At 38.5% G+C, this 23,139-nt stretch overlaps 1 protein-coding gene and 1 long non-coding RNA gene across 3 annotated transcripts in view; one reads left to right on the top strand and one right to left on the bottom strand.

Moving 5' to 3' along the window:
- The window catches only part of LOC127580094 (uncharacterized), a 28,301-nt gene extending 26,391 nt beyond the window's left edge, over positions 1-1,910 (bottom strand). Inside the window, exon 1 of the long non-coding RNA XR_007957781.1 lies at positions 1,854-1,910. This is a non-coding gene — a long non-coding RNA (uncharacterized LOC127580094). The remainder of the gene's footprint in view (positions 1-1,853) is intronic.
- The window catches only part of tbcd (tubulin folding cofactor D), a 202,840-nt gene extending 185,928 nt beyond the window's left edge, over positions 1-16,912 (top strand). Inside the window, exons 35-39 of one of the 2 annotated variants that reach the window (XM_052033297.1) lie at positions 116-205; positions 3,419-3,506; positions 5,741-5,850; positions 11,058-11,142; positions 16,430-16,912. In XM_052033297.1, the coding sequence (XP_051889257.1) occupies positions 116-205; positions 3,419-3,506; positions 5,741-5,850; positions 11,058-11,142; positions 16,430-16,450 (394 nt within the window). In that variant the 3' untranslated portion in view covers positions 16,451-16,912. The remainder of the gene's footprint in view (positions 1-115; positions 206-3,418; positions 3,507-5,740; positions 5,851-11,057; positions 11,143-16,429) is intronic. The other variant, XM_052033298.1, reaches the window with a different exon arrangement.
- Positions 16,913-23,139: the final 6,227 nt, after the last annotated feature.

Below are 23,139 nucleotides of genomic sequence, written 5' to 3'. Positions count from 1 at the left end.
AAAAGGACATGTATAAGTGAAAATGCCCTCCGAAATAATGGTACAGTGGTTTTACACTGAAGATAGCACACAGTTCCTCTGTATATTTGATGTTCTGTTTCTATTTGTTTCTCAGCCACTACTTTGCTAAACAGTTGCTCTCCCTCTGCAAGGAAGAAATCAAGAAGTCCAAAGATGTCCAGAAACTTCGAGCTAGCATTTCAGTGTAAGTGAGAACAGATTTCCAGCTGTTTCTTCCGAAATTCCTTCCTCGATGCCCATGATTGAATTGAACCATTTGAGGTTTCTGTAGACACGATTGTTTATACTGTGTGGTTTAAGGAGAACGAGTAGGACATGAATTGTAGTACAAGATTCATTACCATCCTCATGGAGCATTAAACACAGCTTTTTGTTTTAGATCAAGAATTCCACTTGGTGGTTTATGGGAGGAGGTGACCAATTAGTTGCTGTGGAAGTGAATTTGAGTAAATACATCATACTTTGCTAGTAACTTTGAATGAAATGAAGAGCATCTTTGATGTTCCACATTGTGTTAACTCCTCAGCTGCCATTATGCTAGTTTGTAGGAAAGCATTTCAATGTATGAAGGTAAGAACAATCAAAATATTGTCTTGTAGCTGTTCCTTGATTTCCATGAATAGTATGACAACTTTCAAACCAGGATGTAAAGGTTGTATAGTGAAACCCAGTGATGGGTTTGGGTGGAATAAATTGTTCTGCTTGGAATTGTCCAAACAACAGTAAAAGAGTTTAATCTTAAATGAAATAGAAAATAGATTAAGAGCTGTCGGGTATGTAAACAATCTAAGCTTCATTGTAACATCATTATCTTGCTAGCTAACTCCGATGATAGAGTCACTATTGCAATCTGCACTTGTCTAACCTTTACTTATTTTTTTTTCGGGACAAAATTTGTAACCAGTGTTAACAAAAATAGAAATTACTTCCAATTACTTTTAGAAAAGTAAATCCAACTCTCTCCCAAATTGATTTTTGTCTTTCCTTCCATTTTCATTTTGGGAAACAGAACTTTATTTTGATCTATTTAAATATGGTATTGGTATATTATTGTCACTTGTACCAAGGTACAGTGGAAAACTTGTCTTGCATACCGATCGTACAGATCAATTCATTACACAGTGCAGTTACATTGGGGTAGTACAGGTAAAAATGTCAAAATGTACATTCTTTGCACAAGATAAAATCAGATTAAAATTAATTCTGTTTTGGTAACAGTGAAATGGTAAAATCTGTGGTGTATTTGCATTAGTATATTTCTCCTGCCCCACTCTGAGCTGATTTCTTGTACACATAGATAACAGGATGGGGTGAAGGATTTCTTGAAGGATTTTAACTGTGTTCTTCCCTGCCTTATAATGAGAACATGAGAAATCTTCCTTCACCATTGCTTTTTTCCACTTGATTTGACTGGAACTGTCAAACATGGGAAGGGGAAATGTGCCAAACATATCTGTATACTGAAATTAGTGTGCCAACTTGAATATGTTAAAAATTATACGCCAGCTTAGTAGCTATAAACTGTTCCAGTGTAAAATAGTTTTAAGTTATTAAGCTAGCAATGTCGTAATAGAGCCAAGTGTACAAAAGTGTTCAGTGGGTTTATCGCGGTATGTATTAGCAGTAAAGTTTGTACCATGCACCTCATGTCAATATAAGAGCTGAAAATCATGCCCCATTTAGGCAAACCAATTAAAAATACCCTTTTGTTGTTTCATATATTCTCAAATATAGGTGTTACAAATTAATAAGTAACCCCTACATGTAGTTCGTTTGACATGCACTAGTAATACAAAACAAAATTGAAGATCAAAGAAATGCAATGTACTTACAGGGCTGAAAATTTATCTTCAACAGGCAGCAGCAGCGTAGCAGTACAGTTTTAACATTATTCATGTCACAGGTTGTAAATACATAATTAACAGTAGTAGTGACAGAATGGATGAAGAGAAACCCCAGAGCATGTCCGTGCAGGTTTAGAACAGGCTTTATATTTTTCAACGTGCTAATTTCCCGTGGGAAAGTAAAAGCAGCAGGCTATTTTCTTTAAAGCTATATTTCTGCACTTTTGACAGTGAAGGTAATTAAGTATTTACCCATTTTGTACCTCGGGCAGGCAAAAGTTGACTGGTATTTTAAAGAAGTTAATCTGTATTCCTGATTTAAATGTCAATGGAAATTGGTGATACAGGGGGAAAAAAAAACACAGTTGTGAAATTGATATGCACAAATAGCATGAAGCAGATTTGAGTGGCTGTTAAAGTGTTCTGTTGCTTGAAGATGATGGTTACTTGCTGAGAATAGTTTAAATGATTTCTAGAAACATGGAGATAAATAACTTGGTCCATCCTTTTCTGAAAACCTTCTGATGCCTTGATTGGATGAGCATCTACATACTTCTGTTAGAAAGCTTTGATTGCAGTTTTGAGAATTTTATATAAATTTAATGGCATTATGTTGATGTGGATTTGTGATTGAATTGTATTGTAAGAACTGGTGGTCAAAAACAGGTATCTCAGTATTTACAATTAGATTAGTTTGAAAGATGGGCAGTTTGACAAAAATCACCTTTTTTTTATTCTGAATGTTATTTGGGTTATGAATTGTGTTTATATGTTTTGATAACCTTGAAGTGTGCAATGAATTGGATTTTGCAATTTGTTTCTTACTAAAATGAGATTTAAGTCTCTCAATATTTTCTGTTCTATTGCCTTTTTGTTGCTTGGAGGGTTGGTGTAAAACGTGTGCACTGTTTAGGAAAGTAGGAAAAATAAGAATGGTGGGGCGGGTAGTACAGGAAGAATGGTGGGGCGGGTAGTACAGGAAGAGAAAAGTTCAAACCATCATTCCCATTTGCAAAACAGAGAGAATTAGCCTATGCAAAATTTGGTATTAATCTAAATAGTTAGTTGGTTTCACAGGTCAATTCTAAGATGACCTGTGAGACTACTCATTGAAAATCATGATCTAGTTCTATTCTAGACTCTAGTTTATTGCATGCAGTTAAATTTTTGATGTACTTAAGTAATAGGTACTCCACATGTCTATTTAAATGGACACCTGGAATATTATTTAAATTTTGTGAAATAACTATAAGAAGATCATTGCAAAATTTTACAATCTCAACCATGAAACCACCTGTAAAAGAGACGGAACACTGTGTACGACTTGAGCTCCTAGAACTTGATTATCACGTCCAGAATTTTTTTACCATGAAGTAAGGATGTGGCAAATATGAAAAAATATTTTACATATGGTCTCAGTCCTTCTGCATCATTCCTCAAGTTGCTTTTACATTATGAAAACTTATCCCTTAATATTTATGTGGACAAACAGTCTGATTAAGGTTTGTGTTCCTGAGATGATAATATATAGTCTCATTTGGGTTGTCTTGCAGGTTCTGTGGTCTTATTCAATTCCAAGGTGATATCAGAAAAAACATCCTCTTCCAGCTCTTGTTCTTGTTGTGCTACCCATTCCCAATAGTAAGCATTCACTAATTTATTTAAGAGTATAATAGAATCTTGCTGTGTTGAACTTCTTGCAAATAATTAACAATGTATAAAGCTCCAGGCTGTTTGAGGATAATTTTTTGGCAGATGCATTGATATTCTAAGTTATCACACAGTTATCATAAAGTGCACAGTTCACACCAGTGTGAATGTAATAATCCTTTTATTTTTGTTAATAAATTCAAATTTCTGAAATAATACACTTGCATCAATGTGATGCAATTCACCAGAAGTGCCCCGTGCAGTATATAACCAGGCTATTGCTTCTGTAAGAAGCAAATCAAATAAAACAGCTACATCTACTCTTTTAAAAAAATAATAAAACTCTGAATAGTGAAAATGAACAAAAAAGTACTTCTGAGTTTACAATTGTGTGAAAGTGACAGAAGATTACATCTGCAACAGTTAATGCTTTGCTTCAGGCTGCAGTAGTTGGTTTCCATGACACCAAATATGTAAGGCTGATCATAATCACCTAAGAAGCATGAGGATAGCAAATCCATCAGAGCTCGGATAGGGAATTAACAGCTATATCATGCATTGTTTGGCCATTATTTACTCCAGCAGCTGATAACGGTTATGTGGTCACTGAAAAGGGCCCAACTTTGTTTTTTTTAAAAACAGAATCCTGCTTTGAAGGAAAATTTGAGTTAGCAGATGCATGGGACTTCGGTATTTAAGGAGGAAAGTTTTTTTCTTTGTTAATACGTTTTCTCATCCTGTTCATTGCACCTATTTGAAATACAGATACACTTAAAATGTGCAGACAGTTAGTGCCTGAAGCATATCTTAACTTATGACATGAACTCAAATGGAACTTTATGGGTACTTCACCTATGCAAAGCTGGGCACTTTTCTGATATTTGTACTTTCAATTCTATATGAATTAGTGTTCTAATCCAGTTAAAGCCAGAGTGAAAATGTCATCTTCTGAATGTCTGTTTCGTAAGCTTAAACTGTAAAATGATAAGGACTTAAATTATAAAACCTTGGTGGTCCCTGGATCAGATAAAATTGCATGAATTCTAATGTTTTAGAAAAAAAAGTTAAACAGCACATATGCTAAACTCAATACATGATTTGAGGAAATGAAGGTCTTTAGATTGCATAAATGGTTTGACTTCAAAGACAATTAGAGTTGTATTTAAAGGGGAAGTGATTAAGAAATATCTAAAAGTTGGAAGTATTTATCCATGTGTAAGCAACTAAAAAATAATTTCTTTCAAATTGGTTATTGAAACAACTAATTATAAAGCTTTCTGCATTAGCTAATTCTGAGAAATAGGTTTATTAGAATGATGCAAAAATCAAGCAGATCCCCTTGCAAATTGCTCTACAAACTTTCTGATTAGGGCTAAGTGTGGTCTTCCCCCTTTAACCCTGACCTCATCCTGTTGATATTTAGAATGGGCTGAAATGAGAAGCACAAATCAGTAAACAGTTTTGATATACACTAATCACAACAGCATCAGTTAATTGTCATATGCTTTGATTTTCAAAAAATATCTTTTGATACGGCATCACATGAAAGGTACATGACAAAGATTATGATGTAAATATTTCCATTTGTGGAACAATCAGAAATTAGGGATCATAAATAAAAGATAGTTATGAATAAATACAATAGGGAAAGAAGAAGAAATTTCTTTACTCAGAAGATATTTAAAATATGGAATTTGCTCCAACAGGAAGTTGTTGAATTAAACAGCTTAGTCCCTTTGAATAGTAATCTAGGGAAATACATGAAAGAAGAAGAAACAATTATGTGCTGAAAAATTAAGTTTAGGTCAATAAATTGGGAGAAGAATTGATGAGTATAAACAACAGCATAGACCAATTTCACTGAATGACATTTTTCTTTGCTGTGTGTGTAATATAATTCAGTATGAAGTAGAAATTCGTTGACCTCTGATTGGACCAGTGCTTAGTTCTCTGAAATATTAAAATAATGACTAAAACATGTAACACTATTTTAAGTATTTTTATTGTATCTGACAATGGATAATAGTAATTTATGCAAATATGTTTATTTCACTGGTTCCAAAGTAAATCTAGCATTGGTAATTTATACAAATACGACATTGAGTAATGTAGTAGAGGGATAACCTATGTCTGATTATTTCACATTTCAAAGATCGAGAGGTATAGATTTTGTCATTGGTGGTTTTGATTAATAACAATTGTTTCATAATTCATGTTTTGAACAGATAAGAAAGACAACTGCCAGCCAGATGTATGAAATGCTTTTAACATATGATGATGTCATTGATGCAGAGGTATTGGACGAAGTGATGGCAAGTCTCAGTGACAACAACTGGTATGTAGCAATAGTTGTGGAATTAGGCCTTGCATTGTGCTCAATGTCAGTTAGTCAGCACAAAATTGAGGGAGACCCTTCAGGAGTATTGAGGAGTGTAGGTGTGGTGCTTAAAAAAAAGAAATGAGTGACCATGAAATATCACTGACAGATAAGATTAAGGAAAATTGCAAAGCATTTTATGTACATTAAGAACATGAGGGTACCTAGGGAAAGATGTGTGCCCACTAGGGACCAAAGGGGCAACATGCGTAAGGTCTTAAATGAATACTTTTTGCCTGTATTCACTGAGAAAGACATTGTTGTTGAAGATTTTAATTGGGATGGTGAAATTCTAGAATACATTAGATATCTTAGTGGGTATAAAGGTGGATAAATTCCCTGCGCCTGACGAGATGAATCCCATGTTGCTAGGGAGGCAGGAGACTGCTAGAACTCTGGCGGAGACATTTAAATCACTTGCCACAGATAAGGTGCCAGGTGACTGGAAGAGAGCAAATGTAGTATCTTTATTTAAGGTGGCAGCAGGAATAAGGTAGAAAATTATTTTGAGTTAGTCTAATGTCAATAGTAGGGGGATTAATCTACATGCAGAAAGGCAGGAATTGATCTGGGATAGTCAGCATGAATACGTTGGTAGATGATCCTCTCAGACTGAGCACTTTGAAGAGGTAATTAAGTAGATTGATGAGGGCAGTATTGTTAATGTGATTTACATGGGCTTCAGTAGGCCTTTGACAAGGTCCTGCATGGAGGTTTGGTCCAAAGGTTAGAGCCCAATGGATCCAAGGCAAGTTGACAAATTGGATCCAAAATTTACTTGGTAATAGGAGACAGAAGGTGATGGTGGAGAGTTACTTTTGTAGTTGGATGCCTGTAACTAATGGTGTACCACATGGATCAGTGCTAGGGCCTTTGCTGTTTGTTGTATACATTAATGTGGGAGGCATATTTAGCAAGCTTGCAGGTGACAAAGCAGTGATGTTATTGATGTTAGGCTACAAAATTATATTGATCACCTTGTAAATTGAGCAGAGCAAAGGGAGATGGAATTTAATCTTGATAAGTGTAAGATGATGCATTTTTGTAAGGGTGGAGTTGTTGAGTAAGGGCAGGATATACATACAAGGTGATCTTGGTGTAAAGATCCCTGAAGGTGGCAGCAAGGGTGGGGTGAAGAAGGATTAAGTAGAAAATTATTGACCAGTTAATCTAATGTCAATGGAAGAGTGATTAATCTATACATGGAAAGATGGGAATTGATCGGGGATAGCATGGATATGTTGGTGGGCAATCCTCTCTGATCTTGCCTTCATATAGAATACAAGAGCAAGGACATCTTGGTACAACTTTATAAAACATTGCTTAGCCCACTGCTGGAGTATCATGTGCAGCTCCAGTTGCCTGATACACTGGAGAGGATGCAATGGAGATTCATCAGGGTGTTGCCTAGGATTGAATGTTTCATTTATGAGGAAAGACTGGATTTGTTTTCCTTGGAACAAAGATATACAACATTATGATGCATAGATGGTAAGAAACTTTTCCCCATAGGCCAAAGGTTTAAGGTGAGGAGAAAGGGTTTTAGAAGAGATCTGAGAAAGAATTTTTCACCCAGAGGGTAGTTGTAATCTGCAAGATGGTAGGAGCAGGTTCACTCACAACATTTGAAATGTCTGGATAAGCATTGGAGTCACTGAGGCGTCGTAGAATACAGACCAAGGTCTGGTAAATGGGATTAGTACAAAATTGGTACTTGATGGTTGACATGGGCAGGGTGGACCAAAGGAATTGTTTTTGTGCTTGTATGAATCTATGACTCTCAATTGACCCTAGTAATGGATATCCCCTTTGGGTAGGGGTGGGTATTATTAAAGTTGAAGACTAGCTAAAAGGCATTCCAGCCCTCTTTTTTGCATAGATTAGAGAAAATCTATAGCACAGATATGAAGATTGATATTGTGAGCAAAGGATGTGTTGGATGATGCCCTATTCTACAAATGATCAATTTTGTAGAAATTGTAATTTACATTTGTGCAGCAGCTTCAGTGACTGAGGAATTACTAAAGCTAAATTACCCAGAGCTGTGGTCTTAAAACCACTTCAGTGTTTGAATTGGTGTGAAGATAATCATACATCTTTTGGCATCCTTCAAATTATGGGACCCAAACAGATAAAGCCACATGGATTTTAATTTAGAATAAAATGGAGGATTTACAGAGGATTGCAAGTGCATTTCATTGGTTTATGGATTATATCTGCTTTAATTATTGAGTACTGGTATTAAAAAATCCATAAAACAATGAGCAACTTTTAAGCATCCATTCATGGAAAGAATTGCTGGCCAACTGTAGTGTACGTGTCAGTGTGTTCCAGCCTTCCTTGCCTGCATAATACAGTGCAGATGTGGTGAGCACATCTCCCCACCCACTCCCTGCCCGTAGATTCACCATCAAGTCCAGGAGCAGTTCCTGATCACATGGAGCTCAGGTACCTGGATACACTGACCTCAGTTTTTCCCCAGCCATGAGTGGGCCTCCTGAAGCTCTACTTATTTAAAAAGACAGGTGTGGCCACTGATCAGCCCTTCGTGATCCAAGCTGCTAATTTTAAATAATTGTTGAGGAGGCAGCCTTTGTGATATTTCCACCACCTTCAACCCAAAAAAAATAGTTTGGACTGTAAAATTGCCAGGTAACTATTAATCCTTTAAGGGTAAGATTTGTCTGTACTTTGTTTTCCCTTCCTTACTCAGAAAGTAGACCTTCAAGTCTTTTGAAACCATGCAATGTATCAAAGTAAATTATAGTTCATGTATTATTCTTTGTAATCAAGCAGCTAGGCTGACAAGATTTTTAGCAATTAACTTTAAATAACAACTGAACATTTTCAGCAATGTTCAGTGTTCATTTTTGGGTCCTTGGTTTAGGAGTCCAACTCAAGAATCCTTAATTGTGTTCTATGTATGGGATGTGAGACACCTCCATTCTTCTACAACTAATCAGTATCACTTAATACTATATTAACAGGTTAAATAACATTTGCTTAAATCATAGAAAAACAGATACTTAAATTTTTTCTCTAATGTTTTTCAAAACATTGCTTTCCCACTCTCCAAACAATTGTGCTTCCTCAAGGTGGCTTCAGGAGTAATCCTGGTGTGGAATCTGTGAATGGACAGAGGAGAAATGGGTATAAAGGAACAAAATATTATGTACTAATACACAATTATTTTTCAGGTGTTATTGATGAGATGGTTGTAAAATGAACAGTATCTGTTTCTCTATTTTTAGTATACTGCACTGCTGAAGTGGCTTTGGATACAAAAGTAGTAGTGCCGTTCCAGGTGACAGTGCATTTTATCTTGAAGGGGATTTTTATTTCCACTTAATATGGCTTCATGTGGAAAGGGTTAGAGTGACTGTAGCATCCACTTCTGCACCGAATTAAATACTGAATGTTACATGGACCAATCAGCATATAATGGTAGAAAGACTGCAGGAAACAGAACCAATACATGTATTTGAATCATTGGAATGCTTTGGCCAGAATAGAGACTTGCTTTGGTTGACCTTATCCTGCTTTCTTCAGTCGGTTTCTCATTTATTTGCTTGTTCTAATTAATAACCATTAAGGAATGTCCTAAATTAGTTGGGCATTTGCTATAAAGTTCACCACCATGAACTGTACATATTATTTTATATTTTCCTGGTATTTGCAGTTACTGGTGAAATGGCACACGTCTTGCTCACATTATGGAAAAGTAGCCACAAAAATTTAGTGATCTCTCTGACATGGCCATATCCTTTTGATTTCTGTCAGGTGTTACTTCAGAGGGATTCTTGGTATTCATGAGTTCTTAAACTAAACAATCGTATTAAGAATTTTCACTCAGTGAACTTGGAAGAGTACAAATTTTAGCTCACAATGTTATAAGATATACAACATGAACTGTTGCATACTCACAGGATTAAAGTAGAAGCAAAAATATTTAACTTAGTTAAATAGAAACATTTTAAATTTCATTACATTTTAAAGTATTTGAAAGGAAATTACATCTGTAAATGTTAGGTTTTTTTAAGGAATGAGATTTCCAGGCAATTGGGTGGGGGAAGAAAATTAGCCATGATTGAATGGTTGGAGCAGACTCGGTGGTTGAATGGCCTAATTCTACTCTAGTATTTTATGGTCATTTCATGATTTTGTCCACCATTAAAGTTTCACCTTACAACATTTTCAAAATATCTTACAATAAAACCAGTTCAGGAGTATGTGATTTACTTCAATTGAAGTGATGGACTGTATAACTGTGCAGCCCATTGAGTGCTGCTGAGTTACTACACATGTGAAAATCCCAAAATTACTGTCACTGTCCGTATAAAAACAATAAATGTTGATTGTTTGGCGTTATGATCATGTCTGCAACATGCAGTCAAAGTGAAATGCTGCAGTGTAAATTTAAACCAATCAACCCATGGAATGCAACACAGAAAATGCTGGAATGCGAAATGGAGTTAACATTTCAGTCAAAGACTTAGCTTGTTTACATTAACAAGTTGCATATCAAATATCTCAACATTTGTAGGATAAAGTTTTGGAAATAGGTTGAATAGTGGTGCAATTTTGAAAACTATGCATTCTTATTACTACTTTTCATTTCTATTTGTAGTAAAAATAATTAAATATACTAAAAGAAAATAGTGATAATATGACTGCTTCACGTTTCTTTTTGCAGTTGAGGCTGTGGAAGCAAGTTCCAAAATTCAAGGCTCTTTGAGTACTAAATAATATCTCCATTATTCTAGTGTTTTATAATAACTGATCTGTTAATGTGGTATTGTTGGCATTAATGATTTGCAACATCTATTACAGGAAAGAAAGAAAACTCTCAAAGATAGACTGACTGAAACCTACTGTTGCAATTTCTCGGCCTTGAAGTTAAATGTAAAGAATTACATTTCTTTGTTAACAATAGGGAATTAATTTTGAGCATACGCCACTTAACAGGGAGCGTGCCTGAACGTCATCCGAGGTTAAGAAGGTTCAGTAACTGAATTATGTACATTATAAATGTGTTATTGTTGATTGTTTCAGCTCTTTTTAAATGTTGCTCTACTTAACAGAAGTGTAGTTCATGCTCACTGAATGTGATCTATTGTAAAGCTGTTATAATTGGTTAACTTGCTCAAAATATTCTTTGGCTGCAGGGATGCTGACCTTCCCACTGTACGAGCTCAACGGAATCATCTTTGTGACCTGATGGGTGTTCCAAAACCAGTAATTGCTACTAAGGTATATTAGCACACAGGAATTATGTAGGAACAAGGCTTTGGTTGTATTTTTGCAGCATCCTTCCAATGCACACTAGACCTCCTAACATTTTGTCTACTGAATTGGAATGTTACCCGATTACATTAATCAGATTTTTTTTGATAAGGCTTGATTGTGCATTTGTTTTAAGCTTATTGTGGGTTTAATTTAGAGATTTTGGAGCGGGAGATTTGAAAAGAGGAGATTCTCTGTGCTTGTGCTTTGGAGTTTCACCTTGCAGGAGTCTAAAAGAGGCACATTTGCAGGTTATTAATTTACTTGATTGGGCCATTGGCTAGTTAACAGCAGCTGATAAAAAGTAGTAAGGGTCAAATGGAGCAGCCATTTTGAGAGGGCCTGCTGTCTAGTCAAAGTGCTGTTGGTGTGGGCTTTGGTGAATAGCAGGCTTCAGTGAGGAGCGCAAGCAACACAAAGGCAAAGTGAGGGTAGGTTCTTATTCCTTTTTTCCTGTCTCTTTATTTTCCCTCAAAGCTTATTAGTCATGGCAGATGAGCTCAGACCTATGTCATGCTCCTCCTGCACAACGTGGGACCTCAGGGAGGCTGTCAGTTTCCCTGATTGGTATTGGTTTATTATTGTCACTTATACTGAGGTTGCTGTTGGGGAGGGTTTAAACTAATAAGGCAGGGGGATGACGACGTGTGCAGGAAACGTGTCTAGCTGCAGCTCCTGACAGAGTGCATGGATTCACTTTGGAGCATCTGTGATGCTGAAAATGTTGTGGATATTATGTTTGGTGAATTGGTCACACTGCAGTTTAAAGGTCCAGGGAAAGACAGGCAGAGCAGTAGCAGGAAGGTAGTGCAGGAGTCTCCTGCGGTCATCTTCCTCCAAAATTGATATACTGCTTTGGATACTGTTGAGGGAGATGGCTCATCAGGGGAAGGCAGCAGTAGCCAGGATCGTGGCACCATGAGTGGCTCTGCTGTACAGGAGGGTAGGAAAAAGAGTGCCAGAGCTTTAGTGGTAGGGGCTTCCATGGTCAGGGGAATAGCCAGGAGCTTCTGTGGACACAAATGGGACTCCTGGTTGGCGAGTTACCTCCCAGGTGCAAGGGTCAGGGTGAACAGCCAGTTGGTGTGGTGCATGTAGTTACCAATGATATAGGAAAAAAGTGGGATGAGGTCAGAGAAGCCAAATTTGGGGAAGTAGGAGGTAGATTAAAAAGTAGGACCTCAAGAGTTAATAATCTCAGGATTACTACCTGTGCCATGTGCTAGTCAGTAGGAATAGCAGCATAGTTAGGATGAATATGTGGCTTGAGCAGTGGTGCAGGAGGGAGGGTTTCAGATTCCTGGGGCATTGGAACCAGTACAAACCAGAGGGTCTACACCCGGGCAGGACTGGGATCAGTGTCCCAGTGGGATTGTTTGCTAGTGCTGTTGGGGAGGGTTTAACTAATAAGGTAGGGGGATGGGAATCCATGCAGAAAGACAGAGGGAAGCAAAGCAGAGACCAGAGCAAAAGTTAGGAGAGAGAAAAGCAAGAGTGGAGTACAGAAAAGTCAAATGCGAAGGACACAAAGGTTACCAGATTCTAAAAAGGACAATGCTTGTAAGGGCACTTTATCTGAATGCCTGTAGTATTTAAAACAAGGTCAGTGAACTTGTGGCACATCAGTACGAAGGGGTATGAGTTAGTGGCCATTAAAGAAATGTGGTTGCAGAGTGGAGATGAGTGGTAATTAAATATCCAAGGGTATCAGGTAATATGGAAGGATAAGCAGGGAAGTGGGGTGGCGCTCTTAATTAGGAATGAGACCGGGGCGATAGTGAGAGACTATACAAGATCTAGGGAGCAGAATGTTGAGTCCATCTGGGTAGAGATTAGGAATAGTAAAGGGGAGGGGGGGGAAAAAGGATCAATGGTGGGAGTTGGGTATAGGCCACTGAATAATTACAGTAGCACAGGCAATAAACCAAGAAATATTTGATGCATGTAAGAATGGAGTGGCAGTTGTCATGAGGGACTTTAACATAGACTGGGTGAATCAAGTTGGTCAAGGCAGTCTTGGAGGACTTCATAGAATGTGTCTATGATAGCTTTCCTGAACAGCATGTTAGTGAACCTACAAGGGGAATTTCTATCTTGGATCTGGTCCTGTGCAATGAGACAAGTAAAATTAACAATTTTATAGTTAGGGATCCTCTTGGAAAGAGTGATCACAGTATGATTGAATTTCTCATACAAATGGAGGGTGCAATAGTTCGATCTAAAACCAGTGTATTATGCCTAAACAAGGGAGACTACAACGGGATGAGGGAGGAGTTGGCTAGTATAGACTGGAAATGCAGACTATATGGTGGGACAGTTGAGGAACAGTGGAAGACTTAAGGAGATTTTTTTTATGGTGTTAAAAAGTATATTCCAGTTAAAAGCAAGGACTGTCAGGGTGGGGAGAGCCAGCCTTGGATAACTAAGGAAATAAAAGAAGGCATCAAGCTAAAAGTTGCCAATAGTAGTAGGAAACGGGAAGATTGGGAAAATTTTAAGCAGTAACAAAAAGCAACCAAAACAGGAAAGGGAAGACAAATTTGAAAGTAAACTAGCACAAGATATAAAAACAGATAGTAAAAAAGTTTGTTCTAAGCAGAAAAGGGTGGCTAAAGAGAACGTAGGTCCCTTGGAAGATGAGAACAGGGAATTAATACATGGAGATGGCAGAGGCCTTGAATGACTTGTGTCTGTCTTCATGGTAGAGGACATGTCTAACATGCCAAAGAGATGTTATGGATGTGATGGGAGGTGAAGACCTCGCTACAATTGCTGTTATGAGAGAGGTAGTGATGGGATGCATCCCAGGGTATTGCAAGAAATAGCAGAAGTTATAGTAGAGGTGTTTGTGATAATTTACCAAAATTCTCTGGGCAGGTCCCAGCGGATTGGAAGACAGTGAATGTCACATCATTGTTTGGAAAACAAAGGATGTAGGCAAAAGGAAGGTAACTATAGGCCAGTTAGCTTAACGTCTTTAAAAAAAAAAATCGGGGAAAATGCTTGAAGCTATCATTAAGGAAGAAATAGTGAGACATCTGGACAGAAGTGGTTCCATCAGACAGACCCAGCACGGATTCAGGCAGGGCAGGTCCTGTTTGTCAAACTTACTGGAGCTCTTTGAGGATATAATAGGTGCAGTGGATAGAGGGAAACAGGTGGATGTGGTATACTTGGATTTCCAGAAGGCATTCGATAAGGTGCTGCATAAAAGACTTATCCATGAGATAAGGATGCATGGAGTTGGGGGTAATGTTTTAGCGTGAAAGGAGGATAGGTTAACCAATAGAAGGCAGAGTTGGTTAAATGGGTGTTTCTCTGGTTGGCAATCTGTGGTGTGCTGCAGGGGTCGGTGCTGGGCCCACAACTGTTCACAATATACATTAATGATTTGGAAGAGAGGACTGAGCATATCTAAGTTTACTGATGACTCTAAATTGAGTGGAAAAGCAAATTGTGCAGAGGATGCAGAGAGATACAGATAGGTTAAGTGAATGGGCAAGGGTCTGGCAAGTGGAGTACAATGTTGGTAAATATGAGGTCATCCACTTTGGAAGGAAAAATAGAAGATCAGATTATTATTTAAATGGTGAAAGATTGCAGCATGCTGTTGTGCAGAGGGACTAGGGAGTGCTTGTGCACGAATCTCAAAAGGTTGGTTTGCAGGTTATCAAGGTGGTAAATGGAATGTTGGCCTTCATTGCTAGAGGGATTGAATTTAAGAGCAGAGAGTTTATGCTGCAACTGTACAGGGTACTGGTGAAGCTGCACCTGGAGTATTGTTTGCAGTTCTGGTCTCTTTACTTGAGGAAAGATATACTGGCTTTGGAAGCTGTGCAGAGGAGGTTCACCAGGTTGATTCTGGAGATGAGGGGGGTTAGCCTACGAGGAGAGATTGAGTTGCCTGGGACTACTCACTGGAATTCAGAAGAATGAGTGGGGATCTTAAGGAAACACAAAATTATGAAAAGGGATAGATAAGATAGAGGTAGGAAGGTTGTTTCCACTGGTAGGCGAGACTAGAACTAGGGGACTTGGCCTCAAGACTCGGGGGAATAGATTTAGGATGGAGATGAAGAGAAACTGCTTTTGCCCCCCAGAGTAGTGAATCTGTGGAATTCACTGCCCAGGGAAGCAGTAGAAGATACCTTATTACATATATTTAAGACACAGTTAAATAGATTTTTGCATAGTAGGGGAATTAGGGGTTATGGGGAAAAGGCAGGTAGGTGGATGAGAGTCCCCGGCCAGATCACCCATGATCTCATTGAATGGTGGAGCAGGCTCGATGGGCCAGATGACCTACTTCTATTTCTTATGTTTTTAAAAAAAAAACACAATTAAATTAATGCATTAGCAAGATTCAAATACAGTTTTTTTTCCCCTCTGAAGACAATTCCAGGCAACATGACAAAAAATGCATTCCTGATCATTTAAAATTAAGTGCAGTCTGTCTGGCCAAAATATTCCTTTACAGTTGAGGCTTGCACATTTATCTGTAGGCAGCAAGGTGGCAGAGCAGTTATTGCTACTGCCTCATTGGCAATTAGGTGTCATTTCCTGACTTTGGATGCTGTCTAAGTGGAGCTTGCACAAGTTGGGCTGAAGTGCCTATTTCCATGCCATATTAGACCCAGTGACTGCAGGGGTTCCCACTGTGTGCTCCAGTTCCCTCCACATATCCTAAGTGTGTGCTGGTTGGTTCATTGGGTACTGTTAATTAACTTTTAGTACAAATGGTAAAATAATCAAAAGTGTGCAGGGGGAGGACAAGGGATATGCAAGAGAATAAGTTGTGGGACCACAGGAAATTAAGGGCGAGGCATAGAATTGATGAGATTACTGTGTTGGGAGCCAGCATGAACCCAATGAGCCAAATGGCCTCTTGCTGTGTCATAATAAGTATCTGGAGGCTCCATATTTTAGAGACAGTGACAGTGCAGTTCCTATTATGACACTTACACATTTTGGATTTGCAGTCTGGTTGCTTGCTGCAGGGCCAATTAGAAATCAATTAGGAACCTGGATTCATAGTTATACAAGTTAATCTAAATAAGTCAATGTTAGAAGAGTTCAAATAGCATCTTTCATACTAATTTGTACACTATTACATTTTGATTTATTCTGAAAACGTTGAAGCCCATTTTTAAAACTTGGATATCCTCAATTTGAGGTGTTCTAATTTTTTTTTTACATATTTCATAACTTAATAATAAACAATACTTTTGTTAATCCAATCTTTTTGTGACCACAGCTGCATCAGGGTGTTCCATGATTGAAGATTTCCCATGTGTCTGAACAGACAGGACATGCAGAGAGCTAAATGTGTGTTCAGTCTACTACCCGTTGGATGCCTTTCACAAACTGTTCCAATCTGTTGCCACTACAAAGCAAGATGACTGAAGAGCTGCTCAGCATGTGAAAGTACACACGAATAAAGAGTAGGCTGTGTTCAACCTCAACATTTCCCTCCAGATGTTGTTCTTGATGTGGTTATTGATTTCCTTAAGACCCCAAAGGGGAGTAAATTGCCGAACAAGTCAATACTACATGCACTGTGAGCAAAATGTTTTTAATGCAGTGTTTGGATGTAACCCTTCACCCCCAAGATGGCACCTTTGCTTCCGCAACATCCTTTACGTTGTTTAGGTTCATTGTACAAGAACTAATGTTCTGTTTCTATTGATGGATCTGAACCTAAGCACATTCTTAAATAAAAATCATGAGTTTTACTTATACTCTCAGACTCCTAGTGATGTTTCATTTGAACACTTAAGATGTAAATTTCATCTCCAAGTTAAAAGGGAGAAATGGAGGTTGTTCTCCTTGGAGCAAGAAGGTTGAGAGGTGCACGAGACTGACTGGTTTAGATAGTGTTATCAGAAGGAAGAGATTCAGATCAACATCCATGAGGAAGATTTTAAATTCTAGGGAAAAGATGAGAATCCAAGCTAGTGACAAGTGCAGGTTTAACACATTCAGTTTTTAAATCTATCCACCAGCCTGCATTTTGAAGTGAGATTGGTAACAGTGAAAATTTCCAAAAAGTGTCAAGTTTCTACCAAACTGCCCAATGTGATTTTGAAGTAGACTTCAAAATTATTTCAATGATCTTAATGATAAACATTTAAATGAGGGATTTATGATGCAATTTAGGACTCAAATACCACTGATTTTGAGCAAGTCCTAGTTGGTACTGATTTTTCCAAATGGTATTGAAAATTTTTCATAAATTGGCATATAATTAAAGAGTCAATAATGGGTTTCTGATATCATGGAACCCCAATAAAATTCTGTCCACAGCACAATTGCAAGTTACATTACAGCTGTACCATAGACAAGTATAGTAAATTATAAAAGGTGTAAGAGGATCCCTAGCAGTAGTAACTAATAAAAGGAGTTAAATGTAATTGAGTACAAATGATTGTCCCCAAAATGTTAGGATCAAAGGACTTGTCAGCAAAGCAGAAACTAATTGGATGAATTACCAGACATTCTATTAAATTTTTGTGATGGTGGTTGAGGGACAGATTGATTAGGATGAGAGAACTCTTCTTCCAATGGGAATGGTAACAACAAAATCCTATAATGAGACTGGGTGTGTGGATTAGTCTTGTAGCCATTTTATGCCACCAAGATGAATATTGGGAACAATGCAAATATCAGCACAGGGACCCTATCACCAATCTACCTTCAGATCTTTGAGTCCACACATACAAGAAAGAGGGACATTAATTTCGGTTCCAATGTGGATCCAAAAGCTCATACCACAGCCCAAACTCCTAATACTATGTCATGCATCAACAACCAGAATGTTGGAAGAACTCTGAGTCAAGCAGCATCTGTGAAGGCAGAAAATGTACATCAATGTTTCAAGTAGAGACCTTGCATCAAGACAGGGAACAGGAAAGTTTGCCAACATACAACAGCCCAAGGGAGGGGTGGGATAGGGGCTGATAGGGGGAACCAGATGGGAAGATGTTGTATAACGTGTTTAGTGTGTGGGTGATGAGCTGGAGACAAGATCCTTATTAAAAGGAAATTGAAATCTGGTTTAAACGGTCTTAAAATTCCAATACATTTCTCACTAAGCCTGTAAAGTGCTTTGTGAAAGGTGCTGTATAATGCAGGTTTTTTTTGCCCACTTTGAGGGAGGTGAAAGAGAACAGGTTACACAGAAATAAAATGGGAATGGTCTGAGAGTCAGCATAGGCCTAATGGGTCATATGGCCTCCATGTCATAGGAAAAAGCATGACACCATACCCTCTGTGTGCACTTTGCCCTGGAGAAGCTATGTGTATACTGTAGCACAGCAGTTTTCAGTGACTGATATTACTCCTACTCTTTCTTTACAGATAGCATTTCAACTGTAACCAGATTTCCCAGATGTAACACATCTAGATTTTTTGTAGTAATTAATTTTGATAATAACTGAAATATTTTGTAAGTAAGTACTTTTACTGTTTTCCATTTGGAAACCTAAACATTAAAAGCAGGCTTTCTAAAAGGAGAGCAACCTTTTAAAAGCAAGTTTTAATCTCAGATCTTCCTGGACTCTATTGTACTGCCAAGAGGCCAAGCAGCTGCCTATTACGAGATCTGAGCCAATATTTTCTTTGGCCATTTACTAAGAGAAACAGGGTATTAAAATTCAGACTCTTTCCAAACAGTGAACTCGTGTTCCTGTTGGTTTTCAATCAACAGATTCTGAAGCCTTAGAATTCAAAATTTATACCCCTTTGTTATGAATGGGATAGTGTTATTGGAAAACACATTACGTGCCTACCACACTTTCCTGGCCATTCTTACAACTGTACTGTTAGATTAAGTTCTTCAGGTCCCAGGTGCCTGCAGAGCTATTTCTTTCCCCTTGAGGAAAAGGTGGAGCTTCCAATCCAAGAATACTGATAGTGAATCTCATCCCATGAGGAGGTGTTCCACCTCTGGCTTGCCACTCCATTAGCAAGTGACGTACACACTTTTTTTCAGACTGGGTCATCTCACTCAGTGTGGTGACGTCAATGTCAAATTCAATGCATCTGAAAGCCCAAGCTATGATAGCAGAGTGGTATGTTGGGATCGTCCACGAAGGTCCTGAACTTCATATAATGGCTCTGGCTGCACCCCTGGCCCACATTTGCAGCCCAGGCCAAACACTTTCCAGAGCTGCTGATCCTGTCACTCTTTACAATCTTTCTTGCTGCAGTGCTGCACCTCACTTCCAATAAACCGCCAAGGGAATGCAGCAAATCTTCCGAACCAATTGGAAACACTTCAACTTGTGATGACTGTACTACAGGTCACATGAACCTCTGTAATTGAGCTGTTATATGAAAATGCAAGGGTTGCCTGCATACGCATTAGTGAATGAGTCGATGATAGCTTGTACTTGGCCGAGCTCCAAGTTATCGTCAACTTCTTCACTGAAGCATACGAGAATGTAACAGACCTTTGTTTGTGAAATTCCCTCTGACAGCAGCAGTATTGAGAAGGGAGCAATAGATTCTGGAAGAGGATCAGCACTGAGAATCTATTCAACAAATTGTAGCTGTGGGATACAGCAATGGAGATTGAGTGGAGAGAATGGGGTAAAGGTTGAGAAAATCTGTTCAAACCATCCGTGTACATACATTTAAAGGGGTTCTAAAATTAGGTAAATTAGTTTCATTTAATAAGGTGGGTAGCTAATAACATGGGTTAAAGTTGTATTGTACTACATTAAAAAAACTCCTGCTCTCAATGTACATGGGAAAAATACAACACTGATGATGACTCAAGTTTCATTGCAGCCTTTGTTTAAACAGAAAAATAAGGAAAAAATTACTTTTAGTTTTTTGAGACACCAAAAATATGCTTAATCAGAAAGTGAAACAGTTAAAAGTATAACCATCTCCAGTTCTTCCAGCTTTTAACATGAGTAAATAATGAATTCTGATTGTTTGCACAGATTACATCTGATTTCCATCTCACATGTATTAGCATCTCCAAACTTCAAGTGAACTTCTGATGAGATAAACTTCCATATACAACATCAATGGAGAGAAACTAACCAAGACTTCACTTCTGTCATGCTAAGTATCATCCAGGCAGGACATCAGAACAAGCACAAGCATTTGGGAAATACATGTACAATCCTGCTAGCAATGTAGGACTTCACAACATTGCTGGTTGCTGTAGATTACAACAGCATATTGATAGAATGCAGACCTGGGCTGAGAAGTGGCAGATGAAGTTCAATCCAGATAAGTGTGAAGTGATACACTTTGGGAGATCAAATTTGAAGGCAGAATACAAGGTTAATGGCAGGACACTGAGCAGTATGGAGAAACAGAGGGATCTTGAGTTGATCCCTCAAGGTTGCTGCGCATGTTGATGGGATTGTTAAGAAGGCGTATGGTGTGTTGGCCTTCATTAGTTGGGGTATTGAGTTCAAGAGCTGCAAGGTAATGTTGCAGCTCTATAGAACTCTGGTCAGACCACACTTGGAGTATTGTGTTCAGTTCTGGTCACCTCATTATAGGAAGGATGTGGATGCTTTAGAGAGGATGCAGAGGAGATTTACCAGGTTGCTGCCTGGATTGGAGAGCATGTCTTATGAGGATAGGTTGAGTGAGCTAGGGTTTTTCTCTTTGCAGAGAAGGATGAGAGGTGACTTGATAGAGGTGTACAAGATGGTAAGAGGCATAGATCGAGTGTACAGTCAGAGACTTTTTCCCCCAGGCTGACAATGGCTAACACACGGGGGCATAAGTTTAAAAGGTGATTAGAGGAAGATACAAGGGGATGTCAAGGGTAATTTTTTTTTTAAAACCCACAGAGAGTGGTGGGTGCGTGGAACACACTGCCAGCAGAGGTTGTGGGGGCAGATACATTAGGGACATTTAAGAGATTCTTAGATAGAATGATAGAGAAAATGGGGGGGGGGGGGCTATGTGGGAGGGAAGGGTTAGATAGATCTTAGAGAAGGATAAAATGTTGGCACAACATTGTGGGCCAAAGGGCCTATACTGTGTTGTAATGTTCTATATTCTGTGCACTCGTTCATCCCCATCCTTTTCCATTACCACTTTAAAAATATACAAAGTTATGGTCACCATCTCCAAAATGACTCCCCACCAATACTCCCTCCACGTGACTGGCTACATTCCCCAAGATAAAGTCCAGTAGTGCTCCTTCCCTCATTGGTCTATTCACAGTGTCAAAAAGTTCTCCTGTAGCCTTTAACATCAAGGCAATCCCAGTTAATATCTGGGAAATTGAAATCCCCCAATGTAATAACCCTATTTTTATTGCATCTCATTTAAGGAGCCTTCTAGGATATCCTCCCTCAGTCGTGAGGTAATGCAATATTTGACTAACAGTGCAATACCTTCTCCCCTTTTACTCCGTTCTCTGGCTCACCAGAATATTCTGTATGCTGGGATATCGAGTTGCCAGGCCTGCCTGTTCTTCAACCATGTCTCAGTGATGACAACAATATCATAGACTGCATTAATTAAAGCTTTGAGTACATCTACTTTACCAGTTATACTTCTCGCATGAAAACAGATGCAATTTAGCTTTGAATTCCCTTGAAGTCAATTTACTCACTTACTGGACTTACAGACATTCTCCGAGAAGTGCTTGTACCTCTCCATCTGAACTACTCTGAGCCTCCTCTTCCTTACAATTCAGTTTAAACCTTCCCTATCAGCACTGGCAAACATCCCAGTGAACATGTCAGTCCCACTCTGGTTAAGGTGCAACCCATCCCTCTTCCAAATGAAGTACTGAACTTCAGCCCTCAGCTGACCCACATCCTGAGCACGTCTCATAGTTTTATTCTTTTGGCTGAACAAGTTTAAAGGGCCGTATCTATTCTGTCAGCCACTTCAGAGTCTTACAAATTCCAATGATACCATCTCCCATTTGTCCAATCTCCAGTAAGCACTGGCCAACTCATTCTCACTTTGAAGAGCAGCCACTCATACCCATGAATTTTTTCTGCCACACCTCCAAGGCAGAAAGCAAAACTGAGGAGTTTTCTAGGTATAGCCTCAAAGGCCTGTAGAACTGCCAAACTTCCAACTCAACTCCCATTTCCCTACAACATGGAAAATCATATTTGCCTTCCTGATTGTTTGCTGTGTCTACATCCCACATTTCAATACAAGGATACCCAGGTCACTCTCAACACCAATATTTATTAGTTCAACATTTTGAATAATAGCTTTTTTTTAAAATCAAAATGAATAATCTCACATTTCCCCGTATCATATTCTGTTCTGACGAAGGGTCTTTGACCCGAAACACCAAATGATTTCTCTTCCCACAGATGCTCCTGACCTGAGTATTTCAAGCATTTTTTTTTTGATTTCCAACATCTGCAGTTGTTTTTGCGTGATGATCATGTGTACTGAAGTACTGAATTTCAGTCCTCAGCTGACCCACATCCTGAGCATGTCTCAGTTTTAAACTTTTTCAGCCAAAAGAATAAAATGCTGCGTCTATTCTGTAAGTCATCTCAGAGTCTTATAAATTCCAATGATATCATCATCTCCCATTCATCTAATCTCCAGTAACAGACTGACTCACTCTCTTCAGGCACTCATTCCTATGAATTTATGTTGCCACACCTCTAAATGTACCCTTCCCTGGGTACAGAAAGCAAACCTGCAGAGTTTTCTAGGTACAGTCTCAAAGGCCCATAGAACCGTTTACGATGATCCTATTCTATCTGCCAACTTGCCCATTCACTTAGCCTGACTGTCACTTCCCACAGCTTACTTTTCCATCTCACTTTGCATCTTCAATAAACTTGGATACATTAGATATTGTTTTTAGTCATTAATATAAATTGCAAGTAGCCTCCAACATTGAGCTTTGTGACTCCTCACTAGTAATATCCAACCAATCTGAAAACTACCCATTTATTCCAATTTACTGTTTACAAACTTTTAACCTTTAGTCCATCCCCAACCCCA

Source organism: Pristis pectinata, chromosome 18 (assembly GCF_009764475.1).
Source record: "Pristis pectinata isolate sPriPec2 chromosome 18, sPriPec2.1.pri, whole genome shotgun sequence".
Lineage (NCBI taxonomy): Eukaryota > Metazoa > Chordata > Chondrichthyes > Rhinopristiformes > Pristidae > Pristis > Pristis pectinata.
Note: the sequence above shows the minus strand (reverse complement) of the source record. Positions and strands in the feature narration are given on the sequence as shown.